The sequence below is a fragment of the Coffea arabica genome, chromosome 7c (genome assembly GCF_036785885.1).
Source record: "Coffea arabica cultivar ET-39 chromosome 7c, Coffea Arabica ET-39 HiFi, whole genome shotgun sequence".
Taxonomy (NCBI): domain Eukaryota; kingdom Viridiplantae; phylum Streptophyta; class Magnoliopsida; order Gentianales; family Rubiaceae; genus Coffea; species Coffea arabica.
The window spans coordinates 12,384,809-12,404,898 of NC_092322.1; the positions used below are offsets into that span (position 1 = coordinate 12,384,809).

A 20,090-nucleotide genomic window follows, 5' to 3' on the forward strand; every position below is an offset into this window, starting at 1 on the left:
AACCTAATTGGCCGAATTTTTCCGAACTTTTCGTACTTGTGGGTCCCACGTCCGTTATATATTCTTAATTTTCTAAAAACTCTCCAATACTAGGAAAATCATTTTTAAACTATTTTTGCTCATAAACTTTATCTGGGAAATTTTTCTAATCAAGAAAATGTAGAAAAACGGGCGATTAAAAAAATAAACCCTAGAAAATTACAAAATTTTCGGGTTCTCAAACTCATTTTTTTTTCGGGGCGTCACAATACTCATAACGGATCGGCGAATGCAATATCCGCACCGACATAAACGTCGTCGAGTGGGAATGGCTGCACATTTCGATTAGCAGGATGAATATTGACTAGTTATATCAGTCAGCGTGAATTCACTGGCATCAACTGCATTGGGTTGAAGGCAATGGATAGAGGATGATGGGTAATTGCTATGGACTTGCTCCTGCATGTTTTGCTATGTTGTACAGATACGAAAAGGGAAGAAAGAAACTGATCATGCAAGCTGATTTATTGGAGGGCGTGCATCGAAGCATTGTCTTAGAAATTAGGGCCATGGGATATATTCCTGCCCTGAGATAAGGAAGTGGATGATTATTATGACCCATGTTCCAATTGATATGGTTGATGTGGCAAAGGGTTTTCTTGGCAGCAGGCTACTAGATTAGGGATGAGTCCATGAAGTGAAGAAGTGGACTGTTAAATCGGCCATGAAGCCATATAGTGGAGTTGTAACAGTTTTCATCCCAGTCAGCTATAAACACGAGAAAGGCATCAGAAAAAGGAGGAGGGGATGTCTCCGCCAAAAAAGACTTCTTTGTAAAACTGCTTTCCTAGGAATCTTTACATTCATGACGAAGTACTCTAATCAGCTTTCTTTCCCATTGTTTTCTTGATCAGTTACTTTGATGCATAATCCTTGAAGTTTCTCAAGACTGACGAATAGCAATCATCTAGGAGTTTAGTTTCATCAGCGCACTCTCTATTTCTTTTTTTTTTCTTGGCATAAGTCAAGTGACACGCTCGCAAATTCCAAACCAATGGCTTGTTCAAGTTCATAAGTGGTCTGATCAAGCATTTCCATGCAATGCCTTAGCATATCTACCTTATATATAAGAAAGGAACAAGGTTTAGTGTTTTTCTTTCCTTATGCCATATGACTTCTTAATTATCTGACAAGTGGCAACGTAAAATGTTTCTTGCAAATTGTCTAAAGCTTTCTCTTGTCCGAAGCCTTGTATTTCTTTCTTTTGGCATGCAACCGTTCCTTTCTCAATTCTCATTAGTGCTCCCCTTATCTTTTGCCCTAGGCTTCTTAATTCTCTGACAAGTTGACCGAAGCTTGACCGAAGCTTTTTCCTTGCAACTTGATCGAAGCTTTTTCCTTCTTTCAGCATTCTACTGTTTCTTTCTCAGTCAGATTGCCGTTGAAGCCTTTTCCTCCTTTCTCTCTATCACACGCGGCGCACCTATTCTGAGCAAGTCCAATTCCAAACGCCTATACTACCAAACCCAGCAAGTCAGCAACCTTCTTCAAGCATGTAAAAAGTTTGGATTTTTTCATGATTTGGGAGATGGGCTTTGTGAGTTCCTTCTTCAAGCCAGTGGGTCAACTGCTATTTCTACAGACGCTTGATTTACTGATCACTCACATGGTGTTTGTACTTCAGAGGAGGAAAATTGGGAGCAGGTGAACTACTTAACCTATTTCTGTATCAATTTCATGTTGCCCAATTGTTGGACACTCACGTGATAATTGTACTTTAAAGGAGTGAAATTGGGGATTTTTTGTTAGATTAGGCATGGCATTCTATTCTCATTAGCTTTGCTATTCAATTTTTTGCTCAAATCATGCTTTCTATTCAATTTTCAGCAGCCGTACGATTATGATGAGGAATATCTGTTTAGATGTGATTTTCCCTTTATTCCAGTTATGATAAGAAATAGGTTTCCTATTCACTTAGCCTGTATTTTTTCCAGTGACTTACCAATCAAAAACATGGAATAGACATATTTATCTGTGCATGGTGCTGGCTCATCTGCCTTATGAACTACAAGAAGAAGCCTCCGATTCTTTACATCTTATTCTCTAGAGTCTCTTTGGTGAGAAAAAATCTTCCTTTTTTTTTGCCAAATTTTTCACGTATAAATAATACACAGATTAATAAATTCTAATATACATATATGCTTCAATTGATAGGTTCCTTTTGCTACGGTTCCTCCAAGGAATCCTTTAGCTTGAAGGTCAGTTTGTTGTCTTTTTTCAATCTATGAAGAGCTTTTCTTCATCTATGTGACTATATTTTCATAAGTAAAATTTCACCTTTCCCTTTTCTTTTTAGTAGTTTTTCTTCAGTTTCTACTTTATTTATTTTAAGTTTATTGGTGCTATTTATTTTGTGTGATCCTTTGTGAAACAAATGATTGCTTATTTGAGCAGGTGATTTTGTTAATATTGACAGTTATACTTTTTCTGCAAATAAAGCACAATAAATAAAGGAGAAAATTGGTAAAACCTTAAAGCTTGAAGCATACATTCTTCATCATCCACTCCAAACTCTAGTGGTTGATGACATTTTTAAGAGTCCAATGAGCCTGTTGATGACTACAACCCTTTGGTAATCTTCTTTTGTGTCCTGTTGCAACCCCTTGACAATTGTGCTACTGCAACCCGTTCAGCTACCCATTCACCTAAAAAAAAAAGTCAAAAATGAAGATACCAATCCAGTTCCCAATTCAATAATCCTTATTTTGAAATTTGGTGAATTCCTGAAGCAATATATTATTAGTGGCATACCTATAAAAAGGAGATATCCATTTGCTGATATTACTCTGAGTAACTAAGCTGTCCTATTGGTTTGTATATAATCAATGTTCTATCAAATAATCAAATTGCTATATACACTAGAAAAAAGATTGTAGTAATGGACATCAATACCAGATTTTGTGAACCAAAGTCATTAGCAATCTCCTGCTACTGGTGCTTTTGTCTTTAATCACAATGAAGTTATGCAAAATCTAAGTTAGTTTTTCTTACAATATACATATCTGATATATATGTGACTTGTTGTTGTTCTAAATGAGGAATGAGAGAGATTATCTATTTTTCAGAGAACTTTAAGGTGGCAAAGCTTGTTTAGTGATCTAAGTGCCTGTTGGTTAAGCAACTTAAGACTTTGTACTTGTTGTTTCTAATTGATTACTTAGTGTGTGACTTGTTTGCTGTTTTGTTTAGTCTAGACTTGTCTAGGGCAATGAAAAGGCCGATGGTTACTTTCTTATTAGTATAGATAACAATGGCAAGGAGATGTCTTTCAATGCAGGAAGTCCACGACAAGATGAGAAGGTGGACAGTGCTTGTGCAAGTTGTGGAGAAATCACACGTGTTAACCAGTAACGGATCGCCGCTTATCAGATTTCAACGTCTTGTCTTAACAGATTCTGAGGTGATATAAGCTAATTTAACATTTCCTATATCATCAACATGTCCAGGTTATTAATTATCCTTTGTGCAATTTAATTTCAGGCCAATTACTTTTTAATATTGGTTTCTATTTATGTTTCTTGGGTAATATTGTTTCGTTGGAACTTAAAATAGTAACGCTTGCAAATTGACTATAGTGAAGTTCTGATTTAACTTACATGATTCTACCATATAATATTTCAAGGTTTATTATTAACAAATGATATATGCCTAATCAGTATAACTTTCTACATGGGAGATCATGTATAGTGATTTGAAAATGTTATAACTTGGATGCATTTGAGTGTCTCAATGTGCATTCAATGACTAAAACGAAGTGTTGAGGACTTACGGAAATGATTTATAGTAAAAGAGGAAAACACAGCAACTGTAAGTAAGAGTAGTTCACCTGTTTCCAATTTTTCTCCTCTGGACTTACGAAATACAAAGGACTTCTTGAAATTTTCAAGAAGGAAAAGAATCTGAAAAAAAATCCTCCTACTAACGTGACCAATAGCTGCTAAAGTATTTATACAGAAAGCGTTTTAGATTTTTGCTACTTCAATTCTTTCGAAGAGTCCCACGTTTTCTACTGTTACATATCCCTGTATCTGAAATGCATTTTTTGCCTTTAAGGAAAATTGAGGCAAAAGATAGCAGTCTCTTGATAACATTAATTGATAGCAGTTTCTTGTCTAATTCTTTTCTGGTTTTCTACCATTTTTCTACATAAATGTCTCTGATTATTCTTAGTGATTTGTTTCTTGCAACTCAAATATTGCTGTTATATGTTTTATTCCCCCTCTTCCTCCTAAAAAAACAAACTTTGCATACTTGCTGTTGTATGTATCTCACCTTGAGCGTTCTACTTCAGTCTTTTAGTTAATATTGCTCATCTTGGTTCTTTCTGTGAACAGGGGAATATGGTTTTAGCTGTCATTTATGGAAATGACATTCATTATTTTGCTAATCTACTGCAACCATTCAAGCGATACTATATCACTGGTGGGACTGTCAAAAAACAGGATGCAAAGTATAAAGTTAGTGACTATCACTTCTCATGGGTGATTCATAACAAGACATTAGTTGAAGAATATGTCGAGCCAAATCCACCAATGCTACCATGCACTTTTGAATTCACCAAATTTGAAGACCTTTTTAGGTTCGCAGACACGGAGAATGTTCAGAGTAAATTATATTTATGCTTTACTAATTGAAATATAAATTCATTTTCATATTTCCTTTAATTATTGAAACACAGCTCACATCTTCTCTTTTGGTTTGTACGAAGGTTTACAAGCTGTTGTCATCACTGCATTTGCGACAAAGGAACAGAATAACGGCTCTACAACAAGAGACTTCATTGTTATGAATGAAGAGTTAGTTATATGAACCTTACTTTTAATATTTCTATTCAATGCATAAAATTATTGCATTCACATTTTTCCCTGTTTTTCCTCTTTTTTGTAAAGGAAAAAACCAATGCTTCTTACTCTTTAGAATGAGTTCGAACAAAATCAAGGAACACAGCTTGCAAACAGCATTGGGAATGCCAATGTTATCATTGGCATGAAACTGAAAATCACAACAGCTTGCAAACAGCATTGGGAATGCCAACGTTATCAATGGCATGAAACTGAAAATCACAACTTTTAATTGTAAGTTAAGCTAATATACTTTTAACAACTCATACTTCTATGACAGTCATCCAGTTAGAATAACTTAGCCAATCACTGGCTTTTAAATTGCTCTATTATTTAATGAAAACCATTGCTTTTTATTATTAGACTTATCCCTGACAACCAAGCCTGGGAGTGGCCGTCTGATTAATCCTCTCACTTCTGAAGCAAATGCACTCAAAGAATGGTACGCATGTTCTTTGATCATTTAAGTTAAACTTTTCTAGATCCCTTTGATAAATTATAGTCTGTTGCATTGATTTTTTGGATAGGTATAATGCAAATAAAGAAGAAATTGCAGAGTTGATAAAACAAATGGCATACAAAGATTCATCTAAGCTGCTGCCTCCTCCAAGTGCTAATGACATGATCAGTGTAACCAATGCACTTAACACACTCAAAGATGTAATTTTCTTTTTCATTTATAATCTGATTTACATCTTTCAGCCATCCAAAATAATGCAAGACTTGGGTGTTTTTCTTTCTGTTCACAAAAACATCTATTAGGTGAAAACAGTTTAGATAACAAGAAAAACCAGTTTGACCCCTGGGCAACAAAAATTCTGGTTTGCAGCATGTGAGAACTGCCAAAAGGCTATCAATGTTGACGTAGGATGGGTTATGAGATGCCCATCTTGCAAAGAAGAGAGCAAAGTTGTAGCAAGGTAATTACCAAATTAAGTTTCCTTCTCTTGTAATGAAAAATTAGAATATAATATTTTATTTCCAATGTGCAATAGGACCCGAATTGGGATTACTGTGGATGATGGTACGGGCTCCATAAACACTGTTACCTTTGGCCTTGATGCTGAAAGGTTTATCTCATTTACAGCTCTTCAATTCTGGGAAGCTCATAATGAGGTAAGCTAACAATCTTGGCAACAAAAATTGCTGCTACAAGTTTAACTCTTGCATGATAATATAACTACCAGCTTAATACATCTTGCTTAATGTTGTCGATTCTTTTTCCCTTCATAGATTTCTTCATTTTCCCCTTCAACTACCATGAACTTCATGTGCCTATATTTCTGCTACCCATTATAGTTTTCTATATTTCTACTGACTTGAAAGTTTCCTATATCATGTGGGCTATATTTCTGGTGGAATTGCCAGTTTCATTTTTGCTTTCCATTTTTTTGTTATTTTTGTGTGTGATATTCAGGCAGTTGGTTTTCCTGCTAATTTGAACTTTCATGCTTGTAGCCTTTTCTATTAGTTACTGAGGCCACAAACTGTCAAATTCTTACTGTTGTATGAGGATAATTTATTAGAAATTTAGTTGTAAGAAACCCATAAAGCAAAAGGAGGGGTGGTGGTATTCAGGAAAAAACAATAATAGTTGTCAATGGGTACATTTTTCTAGATAAGGTTATGAGATTTGAGTCCAATTGAGCTATCCTGTAAATGAGATATCGAGTTACCTCTTCCAACCCCTTCTTTGCCAGATTTGATTGGTTTTAGGCAAATAAGTAAATAGAAATTTTGTGCACAATTGGAACTGTATATTTGATACTAATAAAGTTTGTGCATGATTGGACAATTAGAGCATTGGACATTCTTCGCATGACAGATCCAATCTCAATCGAATTGGAACTGCATGTCCAGAATGAGTCAAATAATTTAAACAGACTCAGAATAGTCTGATGAATAGGCACAAGTAATAACTACCGAATAATTTGATTTTTATGCTTCTTTTATTGAGTATGAATATTGCTCTCACCATGTAAAAGTGTAATGATTGTAGGAAACAAAAGATTATTTGGCTTTGCCATCATTCACAGTAATTTCATAATGTCTTAGGTATAATATGTTTTGTTTCCTTCCATAACTTATGATTGGGGTCCAATTCTTTTTACACAATATGAAGTTACTCAGAATTTGAATATCATTGCCCAAGTCAAAATCTACAATAAGAGCTTCTATTTCCAAATAAATAGCTAATATTTCAGGATACACTTGCTAATTATTTATACTTTAAAACAAAAAATTGCAGCAGCTTAACTTTTTTGCTGAACTAGCATCTACAATCGGAAAGCATTCGATTGTGTGTTTCATTCGCTGCTATGAGGCAGATTATCAAGACCAGAAGGAAGGCAAGTATAATATTGTCAAGGCATACACTACTGAGGAATTAGTTCACATTCCAATGGCAATCACGACTGCAGAAACGAATGAAAAAATTCCAGACCTTCATGCTACTGTCCTGTAGTCTGCCAAAAAAAAAATGAATTTTTCAGTCCATCAACCAAAAATTTGCTTGATACCATCGCTGAATCTTCTGCTACTGCAAACAAAGTGCCGCCTCCAGTGACCATAGCAAAAAGGACCTTGGTTTTTGGAACTGTGCCTTCTAAAATTGGTTTGAATTTTGCTGAAGCTAATACATCTACCTTGCTGCCCACCAATGCACCTGGAAGTCCCTTGAAGAAGCAGCGTGATGATGAACTCTGAACTTCCTTGAAGCCTTTTGAATTGCTAATTTTGCTAATGTTGAAGCACTTTACAGCTGAATTACTAATCTTGCATCTTTTGACATAATATTGACATCCATTAAGAAATTGTTCTTTTGTGCACCTTAATGGATCTCAATATGTGATCTTTTGTAATTGCCGCCTATCATTGCACTTTATATTAAGCATTCAACAAGTCATCTCCTATCTCTATAAGACTAACTTGCATTTGAAGATATCAAGCTGTTTGTAACACTACTTACCAATCTTTTGTCATCTTCTCTTATTTTTTGCAATGCTAATGGTTTTTTGGTTTGTTTAGTCTTATATTGTTAGCTGCATGCTTGATTGGTAATCGATAATTTTAAGAATGCTATTTCACAAACATTACTGTTAATCTTACCTTATACGAAAATATATGATAATAGATCATAGGGGGCCTAGGCTATGCTTATCACAGCCGATAACCTCCTAGTTTTGCTATTGTGAACTCAACTCTTGGTTTCAAAATGAGCCACGTTTGCAACTTGGGTATTCAACACATGTTCCTTGGTTTAATTGATAGCAAATTGAAGAACATGACGGAAAGTTTCAGATGCGCTTCATATGTTTTCCATGATGTGATTCAATGTTTCATCTGTTGTTCATAGTCATGAAATCTTTTTTTTTTTTTGAGTTATAGCCATGAAAACTATACATGAGATACATATTTATGTATACGAACATACACACACTCATAAAAGCTGCAAATCTAAGGCAACTTTTTTTATCACTAGATTCAAGGGAGTATGTAGACTCGAAGGTGTTGAATGGTGATTTCTTGCATTTCCTGAAGACGAGGGAATCTTTAAAACTGAAGCAGCAAGAGCTGATTTGGCTAACTATTAAGATTAACTAAGTGAATGTGATAGAAATTTAAGACAACTAATATCAAGAATAGATGCTGTTGTCCTATCTCTATACACTTGAGAAGAATTGGGAGAAATTAAGTGTAGGGATTAAGTTGGAGAAGAGATGCTTCTTCATTTTGCAATTGAGAATAGTTGACACATTGGGTCAAGAAATACGTGAGTTGTCATGTTTATCCATTTATTATTGACCAGGTGATGTGTAGTGTTTTTATATGCTACACACTAAAATGGCTCATTTTCAATTTGAAAACTAAAATTTAACGTCAATGATATATGTGAACGACGATTAGTGCTGATTCCCTTCTTCATTTTCATTTCTAATTCTTGGGAATTCTTATTTGTAATTTATTTATTGCATCTATTTTAGTGATACAACTAGATAAAAGAACCACAGAGAAAATACAAGTTGAAATCCATTGTTCTCTCTCAAAAAAAAAAAAAGAGTTGAAATCCATTGTAGAATCGACTTTTACGAGAGTCCACCAATGCAGTTACACTCATCTTCTTTTTATGTACAAGAACTAGGGAGGGAGAGCCCGCCCGACGCGCGGGAATTTGGCACTTATGATTGAAAATAATTAATAATTATTGTTTAATATTTTGTATTATAATTTGGCACTTATCATGTGATTTTAACAGAAAAATCAAAAGTTACATAGTGAGTCAATAAAATAATGTGCAATGAAATATCCTTATATTATATAAGAATCAATTGTGATCAAAAGTTATGTTTGAATTTCGACCGCAAAGATAAGGATAGTTTGGAAATATAAGAATGTTTGAAGTACAATTGAAAAATATCCAAAAGTTTTGTCTAAAACTTATCCAAGATCTAATTTGAAATTACCTTATTATAAAAAAATTGGTGCAAATAATATTTTCTAAATTTGAAATTGTAGGAAATGGTAACTAAAATCAAAAGAAATTGCTCATATGAATTTGAATTGCAAGCTATGGTAGAAACTGCTTAATGATATTTTTCAATGTTTACTTGTATAAGTATCCAATATAGCAATTCTACTTAATTGAGTCGTTTGAACTATGAATAATAGTTGTTTCAATCAAATCAAGAAACATTATTTATCATTGTACAGTATACAATTATGAGTAAATGAATTAATACAATGCAATCAAAATGGTGCTGTTGTTGAAACATTTAAACTCATCAAGTTCCACTACAAATTCTTTTAAATAGCATGTTAAATAATATAGCAAAACGATTTGTCAAAGTAAAAAAGCAAATTTTTTTTATATTTGGAATTATATAAACAATAGAATACAAGAACGAGATCATAACATGGAAAAGCAAATATATTGCAAATGACATCTAGTACTATGTAGCATGATTAATTTTTTTTTTTTTTAGTTTCAATGAAGGACAAAATTCTAAGTTAATAAATTTTACAATCAAAAAATTTTCAATTAAAATAAACACAAGCTGAATTCCAAATCATATTACATAAAAAACTAAATAAAAACAACTACTTGAACCATAATTTATCCATAATATAAAATGCCATAATAATTCTATTCAACCATCAAAAATTTTGTCAAGTATTAAACTACTGGCAGAATTACCAGGCCTCAATTCCATCCTTCTTGCTATGCTTACTGCAACACCCACACCCATAAGCCTATTGCCTCAGAACATCAAGTCTCAATCCCCATCATTATTTTTTAATACCTTACATTCAACAATACTGATTAGCAACTTCAAGCTATCTGAGATTTTGGAAGAAGATGTCAAGATTGGAACTTCTTCATGGTAACTACCGGATCATTTGCTTTTCTTTTTTTCTTTTTCACTTGGGAATTTGGATTCCTAACTACTTAATAGCAACAAGACACCGGGAATTCTAGAAATTCAGACTCCCTTATTTCTAGAACTGTCAAAATACATCATACTTTTACATGGTTTAGTTTGAGTGATATATAGCATGTGACGGCGCATGTAGGTGTAAATCACGGCATATCAGAAAGTCTAATTAATGCAATATTTGATGTTAGCAACTTGATCGAGGAGGTGAAGATGGGATATGAAACTAAGCATGTATTGGATCCAGTATGGCACGAGCTTCAATGCTTTCAAAAAGCAAATCAATCTTTTTCAGGACCGGAGGAGCGACTTCCTCAAGATCGTCGTCCAACTTGCTTTTGCAATGCCGACATGTTATACCCTGTTCTAATTAAACTTTGACATAATATCTATAACTTATAAGTAATAAATTTATAAGAACAAATAAGTTCCACTACTTTAAAAATTAGTTCTACACAACTTCATTCAATGAATTATAAGCAAGGTGATAAAATTATTAACCTTATTCAAGATATGTGCAACAAAGTCAGGTTTTGATACCGACTTCAACCTATTCCACAAATACAAGAATCAGAAAATAGTACAATTAGTTAGTTTTTGCAATTAGAAGTATCAAAAAACAAACTATATGGAGTTCTTGAATAAACCAATCATCGAAAAAAAAGCCACCTCAAATCCAAACAGCTCACCTCAATTTAGAGGAAAGGCTACGCTTTCCACCAAATATTTAATAGCTATGATAAAATCAAAGAGGTGAAACGGAAAAAGAAAAAAAGGCTATCGGCTGAACATGGAGGCATAATTATGGTGATGGTTGTTTAGAGCAATCTATTGAACATGGGGCATAATATATGATAATGGTTGTTTAGGTAATAATTAGGTCAATTAATTGCAATTAAAATCCAATTATATAAACATCCAATTAATTCCTTAATGGATGAGAAATGCTTCAGGAAATTGGAAGGTTTGGGTGTTAGTATAGTAAATGATTAAAAGGCCTTTTATGTAATTCTATCAAAACACAAATTTAATTCAGTTGTACTTGATACTCAACTTGGCACCAAATATTGTCATTTACCAAACCTACCCCTAGCCTTAAATATCTGAAATGTTATATAAGTAATTATAGCAAAATTAAAGCTGTAATAACTTGTACCTAATGCTTCACTTGTACTTTAAACACTCTCACATTCCCAAAATAATCCCACCCTTACAGTTGAAATCCAAAATTTATCTTTGCCCTAAACTCATTCTTATATATATATATATATATATATATATAGTATAATAAAGAAATGTTCAGAAGCTTCCTTCATTGTTCAGTCCAATCGGTATTTGCTGACAGGGTCCGAGTCTCCATATTGGATAGCCCACTTTGACCCATATGTAGTTTTTGCTTACATTCAGTACGCATGTATGAAATTGGGTCTTCCATCTGTTTTGGGCTTCATTTTGCGGTATTGCAGAAAGCTAAAGATCATGTTGTCTATGGTCCTTAAAATGTCGAACATGGACTACAGGAGCATAACCCACACAAACTTGGGGCCCGTATTGATGGAAAAGATTTATTTCTTTTCCCTTTTTTGACCCCAGGTGGAAGATTCCTTTACTTCAACAACATTTATCCTTTTACTTTATATATATATATCTATGAATTAATCTTCTATACACTGACAGTATGTACACTTTCACCATTAAATGCATAATACATAATACGAATTTGAATTTGAAACTCAAATTTTGCATGTGTGTCGTATATCCAACCGTGATAATATATATATTATCAGTGTATCTAAAATTTACTATATATATTATATATCCTTTAATAAGAGGAAAGACGTTTTTTTTCTTTTTTCTTTTTTAAAAAAAAACCTTCCCCCATTCCCTAATCCCTCCCTATCCCTAAATTTGACAGTCAAGTTTGAACCCTGATTTGTCAGGCGGAAGATCACGTGCCTAGCCAACATTTCTAATGGCTGTTAGTTAAGACCGAAAAAGAGGTTGACTTCTTTGTATTTGAAAATTTTTATGTGGAATTATACTAACCTATGGTCTTGTCTCAATATTCACAATCCGTGAATCCTCCTTTTTGTAGTTTAGGAATAAATTCTTGATTAATGTCGCTACTAGTTGAGCTGAATATTGAATACCATTCTTTTGAGATTTTATTTTTAATCCATTCCCCACTGGGGGCCCTTTAACACGTAAATGTTCTTTCCTCAATTGGTTATATTATCCGATCGAGATTCTAACATAAAACCAGATTATGAATGTGCAAGAAATTATAACATGCAAGAGGAATAAATACTAAAATTCTCACCCATATGGTAAATATAATCATGCTCAAAATTTCAAGGTTTGTGCTCTTAATCAGGGAGAAAGAGATAGAAGAAAAGGTTTTCTGTAATTCGTTTCCAAATACAGAAAAAAAAGATGTATTAACCACTATATATGTGTGTGTGTGTGTGTGGAGAGATAATCAGCAGTCGCTTGAGTGGTTACCTAATGTACACGTTTGAAATAAATGGCTCTCAGTTCTCTCCAAAGTTTCAGTAGAAGAATTTCCCCAGAGATGTTTACATTTCCTGGTATTAGATTCTGCAAGCTGTCCAGAGAATTAGATCTTGTCGCTTGCCAAATTAGTTCATCTGATACCAATCAAGAATCATCATGACTACATGTAATTGTCAAAGAAGTTTGCACGCAATTTGAAGAACTCAGTCGCAGGTGCACCAGGCATGTGTGGCTCACGCACGGAACAAAAATCTTTTCATGAATTTGATGGAACAAGAAAAAGTGACCTAGCTTTAGTAACTTGTACCAAAAATTCTTGCAATCCAAGTATGGAGGAGAATCTAATATTCCTTTCCTTTAAATATACCTTAAAAAGAAAAAAAAATTCTTGACGTTCTCTTGACGCTCAATGAATGATGTATTCATTCATCTAATGACAAAATTAAAAATCGCCCCATTTGGAAGGTGAGTTTTTTGAGTGTTTGTCTAAAACTTTACTGTAGATCACTGTAGAAGTTGTAGAAAAACTTTTGTAAGATGAAAATTTTTTTTTCCTTTTACTTTTCTTTCTTTCTTTTTCTTTTTTCTTTTCCTCCCTCCCTTCCTTCCCCTTCCCCTTCCCCTTCCCCCTCTCCTGTTCTCTCTCTCGAAATTGCCAATGAAGCAGCAACTTTCTTTCTTTTTTTTTTTTTTGCTTTTTTTCTCAGCTGCTTCATCTGCCCCCCATCCCTCTCTCTCCCTCCCCTGCCACCCCTTTCTCCCTCTCCCCTTCCCCTTCCCTCCCCTGCCACCCCTCCCTCTCCCTCCCCTGCCACCCCTTTTCTCCCCTCTCCCCCACCACCCCCTCTGCCCGCCACCGCTCTTTCTCCCTCCCCGCCACCCCTCTGCTCGTCACCCCTCCTTCTCCCTCGCCCATCTTTGCAAAAGAAGACCAGCACTTGAGTTTTGCAGCAACATGTACAATTTTTTTTTTCAAAATTTCCCTCTCCCTCTCCTCCCTTCTCCTCTCATTCTCTTGCAGGCAGATGAAGCAGCAATAGGAATTTTTTTTTTTTTTTTGCAATTTTCCTTCTCCTCCTCTCCTCCCCTTCCCCCGCCACCCTCACTCTCCCCCGATGCGATCTGGTGTCGTGACCAGATTGGCCAGAGGGGAAGGGGAAGGGGAAGGGTGGTGGGGGAGGAGTGGGGGAGAGGAAGAGGGAGAAAAAAAAAAGAGAAAGGATCAAAATCGGGCAAAGGGGGAGGATGGCAGGGGAGGAAGAGGGGGAGAGGGAGAAAGGGAAAAAAAAAAAAAAAAAAGACAGGCACCGGAAGAAGTGATTGGCACTGGAACCGGCGGCTGAGGTGGAGACCAGCATGGAGGTGATGGTGGGTTGGGGTGGGGGAAGGAAGAAGAAGAAAAGGGGAAGGGAATTTTTTTATCATTTTGGATATTTTAAAGTGTGTAGGTTAAAAATTTTGATTAGTTTTTGGGGTCCTGTAGTAAAAGTTGTTAAAAAACTAGTATTATACAAACTTGCCTGAAAACCAAGGTTCCAAACAGGGGTATGAATCAAATTCAAAAGTTTATGCTTGAGTTTTGTTAGTACGTGAGTTATGAGCTGTTGGTTTAGTTTACGTGCTTTTTTATTCTATGCTTTATGAGTTCAGGATCAGCACATTATATATATATATAATCGATTATGATGATAACTGTAAACTTGCTATTCATCGAACACTTTCGCGAAATAGAATTTGCTTGTTTACTAAGTAAGCGACACCAAATTCACCTCTTATCTTGTGAACTGAAACCCTAAAAGTTGGAACACAAATAAAAGAACCCATGTGCAATCTCAATTATTTTTATTTAATTATTGTTATACCCGAGTTTTATTGGTAAGCGGGTTATAAGTTGTTAGTTTAATTTACGTTCCTTTTTAATTATCCTGTGCTTCAAGAGCTCAAAATAAGCACGCCAAAAAATGAGGACGAATCAAACTCTTTCTTGAAATAGAATTTACATGTTTACTGAGTTAGTAATACCAAATCTACTTCTTATCCTGTGAGCTGAAACCTTAGAAGTGAGTATATGTCGTGAGCTGAAACCCTAGAAGTAGAACACAAAATAAAAGAACCCATGTGTAATCTCAATTATTTTTTGATTAAGTTTTTATGTATGCACTGACAGTGTATGCACTTTTATCATTAGATGCATGACACATAATTCGAATTTAAATTTAAAACTCAAATATTACAAATATGTCATATATTCAACCGTGATAGTACGTACACCGTTACTCAGTCAGCGTATATAAAGCTTTGCTCATTATTTTTGTACAAGAATGGAAGGTTGTACTTTCACTCATGAATCTGTAAGGGAAAAGAAGAAGAAATTTCTGACGACACAATACAGCCACCATTAGTGGCAATCCACTTTGGAGAGTGCACTTGAGAGAGAACCCACAAATGGGAAGAAAGACTAATTGTTGCGTGACGTATCTCATCGATTTTTCAAACACATAAACAGAGAATATGAAAAGGAAAATGCACTAAGGGAATCAGTAGCCAACTAAATCATCCAAAGGTACCCACATCTCAGCCCCCCACAACCCACCAAAATTATTGTATCTTTACACATATCATCAGCACCATTGCCTAATTAATTATGATTCTTAAACTTATCTTCTTGACTCTTTTTAGTTGTCTTTTTTGAGTGGACAAAGCCTGCATTATATACTATTCTATTCTTTGCTGATTGGACTTCTCTCATCTAATTATACTATTTTATTCGCATTTCATGTTTGCACGAGACGTCACCGTGTGATTAAACAAAGCCCACAGCTATTTGTGTCTGCATGCCTTGGCCAGCCTGCGTCCTTACGTGAGCAACCAGAGCCATTTGTTCTAAAGCATGTTTTTGAAGAATTTTAAATATGTTTTTCAACTGCATTTTTGACGTTATTCTCAATTGATTTTAAGAATTTGATTTTGGAAAGAGTTTTTTTTTTTTTTTTTCATGTTCTCGTGTGCTTTTCCTATCTTGATTTTTTGTTCTCTGAGTCTAAAAAAGGCAAAAATCAGAAGCATCTATTTTGGTAGTTTTTATTCTGATTTTCAAAAATCAACTTTTACTAAGACCACAAACAATTGAAAGCAAGGCCTTTGTCTTATAAACACACGTAACATCAAATGTGTTACGAAAAATGCTTTTCCCTACAAAATAACCTGTAGACATGTAATTAATTAGAAAGACGCGCTAATTAAAGTAATCGTGAATTATTAATTATATGCTAGCTAGGTCTATTATGTCAAGAATCTTTTTTCACGTACGTAATTTTTATGAAAACCGACATACTTATATAGTTGATGGAGTCATTCAAATGAATTATCAACTATGATCAAATACAAAGTCAAAATATTAATTATGTGGGCTAAATCATCATTACTCAATCATAATCCCACTCAATTGGTAATTTAAAAGTTCTAACATCTTTCAGTTTTCAGCATAAAGCTGCAAGACACTTCTTGCGTCAGCATCACAGTTGCGTTACAGGAAGGAGGAAAAAAAAAAACGGGGAATGTTAGTTCAGAAGTTTCTATTCTTTATGCAGTACTTGAGACTCCGAAGAGACATAGAAATGTGTCTTTACCCAAAAGCTGTACGCAAAGTCAGGTTGCAAAAAATGTTCTTCACTTTTAGAGTCGTTAAAGAATTCACAAATGGACCGACCTGCACCAAGAAAACGTCGACCAAAAAGATAAGGAAAATGTCCACTTGGGAGGTCAATCTTATGTACGTTGAACAATTTTTGTTCAAAGTGAGTAACGTAATCTCTGGGCACCGGTGAATCCAGTAGCCTGTCCATGGGGGGATTCGGGACTTTTGGAACTCTTATGGAGCATAATTTATGCACTAACACACGTTAAGTTAAATTGCAATAAATTTTGTCACTCGTCAAACATAATATATAAGTGTGTGGTCTCAAATCCAGATCATGATTTTGGATCGGGATCGTAGGAGTTCCAAACTGATTGTTCGGATCGACTTTCGAAGTATTCTTTTCGAGATTACAATAATATGACTCGTATTTAACAACACTCTAACACCTGGCAAATTAGGGAGGCGACTAGAGTCACAGATAGCTATCAAGTAATCATGTCAAATTTTCGAGATCATAATACGACTGATTTGACTCGTATTAACATTCTAACGCTTTGACAAAACTAGAGTGGTGATTAAGGTTGCAGATAGCCACGAAATAATCATGTCAAATCCACTTTTTAAAGATACAATTAAATTGAATTCGCCAATCTATAAATAATAAATAACACCCTCTCCCATTCTCTACTACCTTTTCTCGAGCTGTCTTTACTAGATTAAGTATCAGAGGTGAGCCTAAGTTGAGTATCGCAGGTGACACGAAACGAGGGACAAGCCCTGTCTCCGTTGCTTCTTGTGTGCATGCTAAATTCTCACCCCGCCAGATTTTGACTGCCCAACAATCGATCTTATTTCATCTAAATTCAAGTTAAATACTACTATCAACTGGGCTTTGTCAAAAAGACCTTTTGTAATTGCTGTCGCAATTGTATAGAATTCCAATCTACCATGGGGCATGTATGCTGACACGGCCTTCATTATTGGCTAAAACGCGTGCATCACATAGAAACTCGGCTTCTAAAATCAACATAATTGCTCATATATAGTAATTAAGACTACATTCTACAATAATACTATTCGATATTTGAATTCAAGAATCAATGCTTACACTACACGTTTTTATTGAATGACCTTTGTTTTATGTTGAGTTTGCGTTGGATGCCAAATAGGCACTAATTAGTAGCTTTAATATACACCTAACTTTACCATTTAAATATATGCATTTACATTTATTGACCCTTTTCTGGATGTAGACACTTTTTTTTTTTTTAAATTTATTTCTCATTTCAAAAATTTGAGAAAAGGAAATGTAGGAGCTCATACAAACATTTCTCTTTCCATAACAACAATATGGGAAATTCATAAAAACCCACGTCACCATGCATATCTAAGTAATTTTTCTGATACAAAAAGTGAATGAAAGCGACTAGCACAAATCCTGTAGAGCCTAGGTAAGTATTGAAGGGTTTACCTTTAGAGTAATTTTTATATACACTATCAGTCAGTGTATATATTATTACAGTTGGATTAATGACACATGGGTAAATTTTAAATTTTAAATTCAAATTTTACACGTTATATTTCAATTTTACACTCTATATTTTACTCTTATTTTACACTTTATATTTCATAATTATTTTTATTTTTGTTTATTACCTAACCATATCAAGCTCATTAACGGAACATGCTTGTCATCTTCCTCATCATGTGGCTATGTGTACCTTCTTTATTAATCAATTAACGTTATAACAAACCAAAAGATAGAAAATAGAAAAATGAAATATCCCTTCCCACCAAAAGTATTAAGTTGTTTTGTTTGTCTTATCCTAAACCATATATGGCAGCAATTTGCCTTCTCCATTATATCAATTTTACGTATAATAATAAGCGAAAAGACGTCTAACTCCATACTTGGAAAACCCTTGAGAATTACTAGCGTATGTGGTTTGTTTTCTAATAATGTTCTTTTGCAATATAATTTTTAGGAAGAAAAGAGAAAAGGTACAATGTGCCAACTTGACCTATAAGTTGAGATTATCCATTATGTCCCTAGAGAATCTAAAGGGTCACCTGGTTAGGTGGAAAAAGGTTTGAGTTAGGCTCACAAAACAATCACCACCCCTATGGACAAAACTAATGACTAAACAGCTTTGATATTCGTTTACCCATAAAGCAAAAGCCAAACAATTAAAAAGAAACAAAAAAAAAAAGAAAAGAAAAAAGAAGGCTGGATTGGAATTAGCAGCTTAATTGATTAGTCTTTTCCAGCACACCAGAGAGGACCATGCATGGATAACGTAAATGTACAAAGATTCTTAAAACTAATGGGACAATCAGCTTTTGAGGGTAGTACATTTTTTAGACTCTAATTGAGAAAGATTAGTGGAAAATCGTATTTTCCTCCGAAATGCAGCACTTTGATATGTTTTTTGAGTGCATCAATTAATTAAGAAGAGAAAAAAACAAGATATTCTCTACAAACCTCTGATTTCCTCCAACAACATAAAGCATATTCCATAAAAAGCCATATTCTGCCACACATATAATAAATATACACAAGCAATTGGAATCCAACTTTAAAGGATTAAGTCAAGACTCAAGAATAGAGTTAATATTAGTAAAATAGATTTTGGAACTGTTGAAACAAATTTTCATTTCCCTTTTGGCTAAGAAAAGAATGTTAGAAGGAGATAATCAATACTAGCAACACGTCATCACATATATACTTCCATGCAAATTCGAGAAAATATTTAACTAGATAACTGGACACACGTGCGCCAAATAACGGACACACATATAGATGAAGATAAATTGTGTTTAAGGAAAACGTAAATTTTTTTTTTTTTTTTTTTGCGTAAAACCACAATCCAAACAATTTATTATGACATACATTGCATGGATTTTTTTACCCGCTTTAAACTTTTTGGGGCAATTTTCGTATAAAAGCTGGCAACCTTGATTTCAAAATCCTGTACACAAAATAACAACTTGTTGACGTCATTTTCATGGAAGCACCATCTCATTAAAAATATTTGCTGTACTGATCTTTTAATGCGTAAATAGTGTGCAAGAATCTAAAAAGTGGGAAGAGACCCCATTTCCAAATTCTTTCTTTACATATATTCTTTTGATACTTGACTAAGTTGGTGATTATGTTAGTTGCATATCTTTATGTGTGATAAGTTAAATTCTCCCGACGTCTTCTCATATGAGATGCTCACATAGTTTGGAATAGAGAGAATTGGGAAAGTGTGGCATCTCTCAGCATTTTCCTAGTAGAAAGAAGTGCTTTTCAAGGTAAGTAACTGCAAAAACTTGCCACTGATTTTGACAAGGAGAAATATATATTTTCATCCCAAACATTACGAACAAATGTACAATTTTCTCTTTGTCAAAATCAGTCTATTTCCTCACAAGGTCACATGACCCTTGTAGGTTGTTTTTTTTCTTTTTTAACTAAAACATTGCAGTGTGAGAAATCAGAAATGCGGGAGGCCAATCATAGTTTCCCTTTTTTAGTAAGTTTTATCTAGTGAATGTCTTCATGTTTCTGATTAAAAAGGGTTTCCAGTGTTACCTTTTTTGAAACATAAAGTTTTAAATCTAAAAAGTGTATAAATGTAA

At 34.3% G+C, this 20,090-nt stretch overlaps 1 protein-coding gene across 5 annotated transcripts; it reads left to right on the forward strand.

The window, feature by feature from the left end:
• The first annotated feature begins 1,159 nt into the window (after window positions 1-1,159).
• LOC113699559 (replication protein A 70 kDa DNA-binding subunit D-like) lies at window positions 1,160-7,823 on the forward strand. 5 transcript variants are annotated; one of them, XR_011817444.1, is made up of 12 exons: window positions 1,160-1,683; window positions 1,974-2,096; window positions 2,194-2,237; window positions 3,317-3,439; window positions 4,374-4,618; window positions 4,748-4,835; window positions 4,929-5,114; window positions 5,244-5,322; window positions 5,408-5,540; window positions 5,643-5,800; window positions 5,876-5,996; window positions 7,129-7,823. XR_011817444.1 is itself a non-coding variant. In XM_072056683.1 (12 exons), exons 4-7 carry the CDS (start codon window positions 3,332-3,334, stop codon window positions 4,954-4,956), a joined length of 495 nt encoding a protein of 164 aa, XP_071912784.1. In that variant the 5' UTR covers window positions 1,160-1,683; window positions 1,974-2,096; window positions 2,194-2,237; window positions 3,317-3,331; the 3' UTR covers window positions 4,957-5,114; window positions 5,244-5,322; window positions 5,408-5,540; window positions 5,643-5,800; window positions 5,876-5,996; window positions 7,129-7,823. The 5 variants fall into 5 exon arrangements, 4 of the variants coding, with proteins under 4 accessions (XP_071912784.1, XP_071912785.1, XP_071912787.1 ...); XM_072056683.1 differs by having other exon boundaries at window positions 4,374-4,644; XM_072056684.1 differs by having other exon boundaries at window positions 4,374-4,644; window positions 5,653-5,800.
• Window positions 7,824-20,090: the final 12,267 nt, after the last annotated feature.

Bases quoted from the DNA above. Each gene is read 5' to 3' on its own strand.
- LOC113699559 (XM_072056683.1), top strand. From the start codon at position 3,332: ATGAGAAGGTGGACAGTGCTTGTGCAAGTTGTGGAGAAATCACACGTG. The intron at 3,440-4,373 runs GTGATATAAGCT...TTCTGTGAACAG, and splicing joins TTGTCTTAACAGATTCTGAG to GGGAATATGGTTTTAGCTGT. The intron at 4,645-4,747 runs GTAAATTATATT...GTTTGTACGAAG, and splicing joins AGACACGGAGAATGTTCAGA to GTTTACAAGCTGTTGTCATC.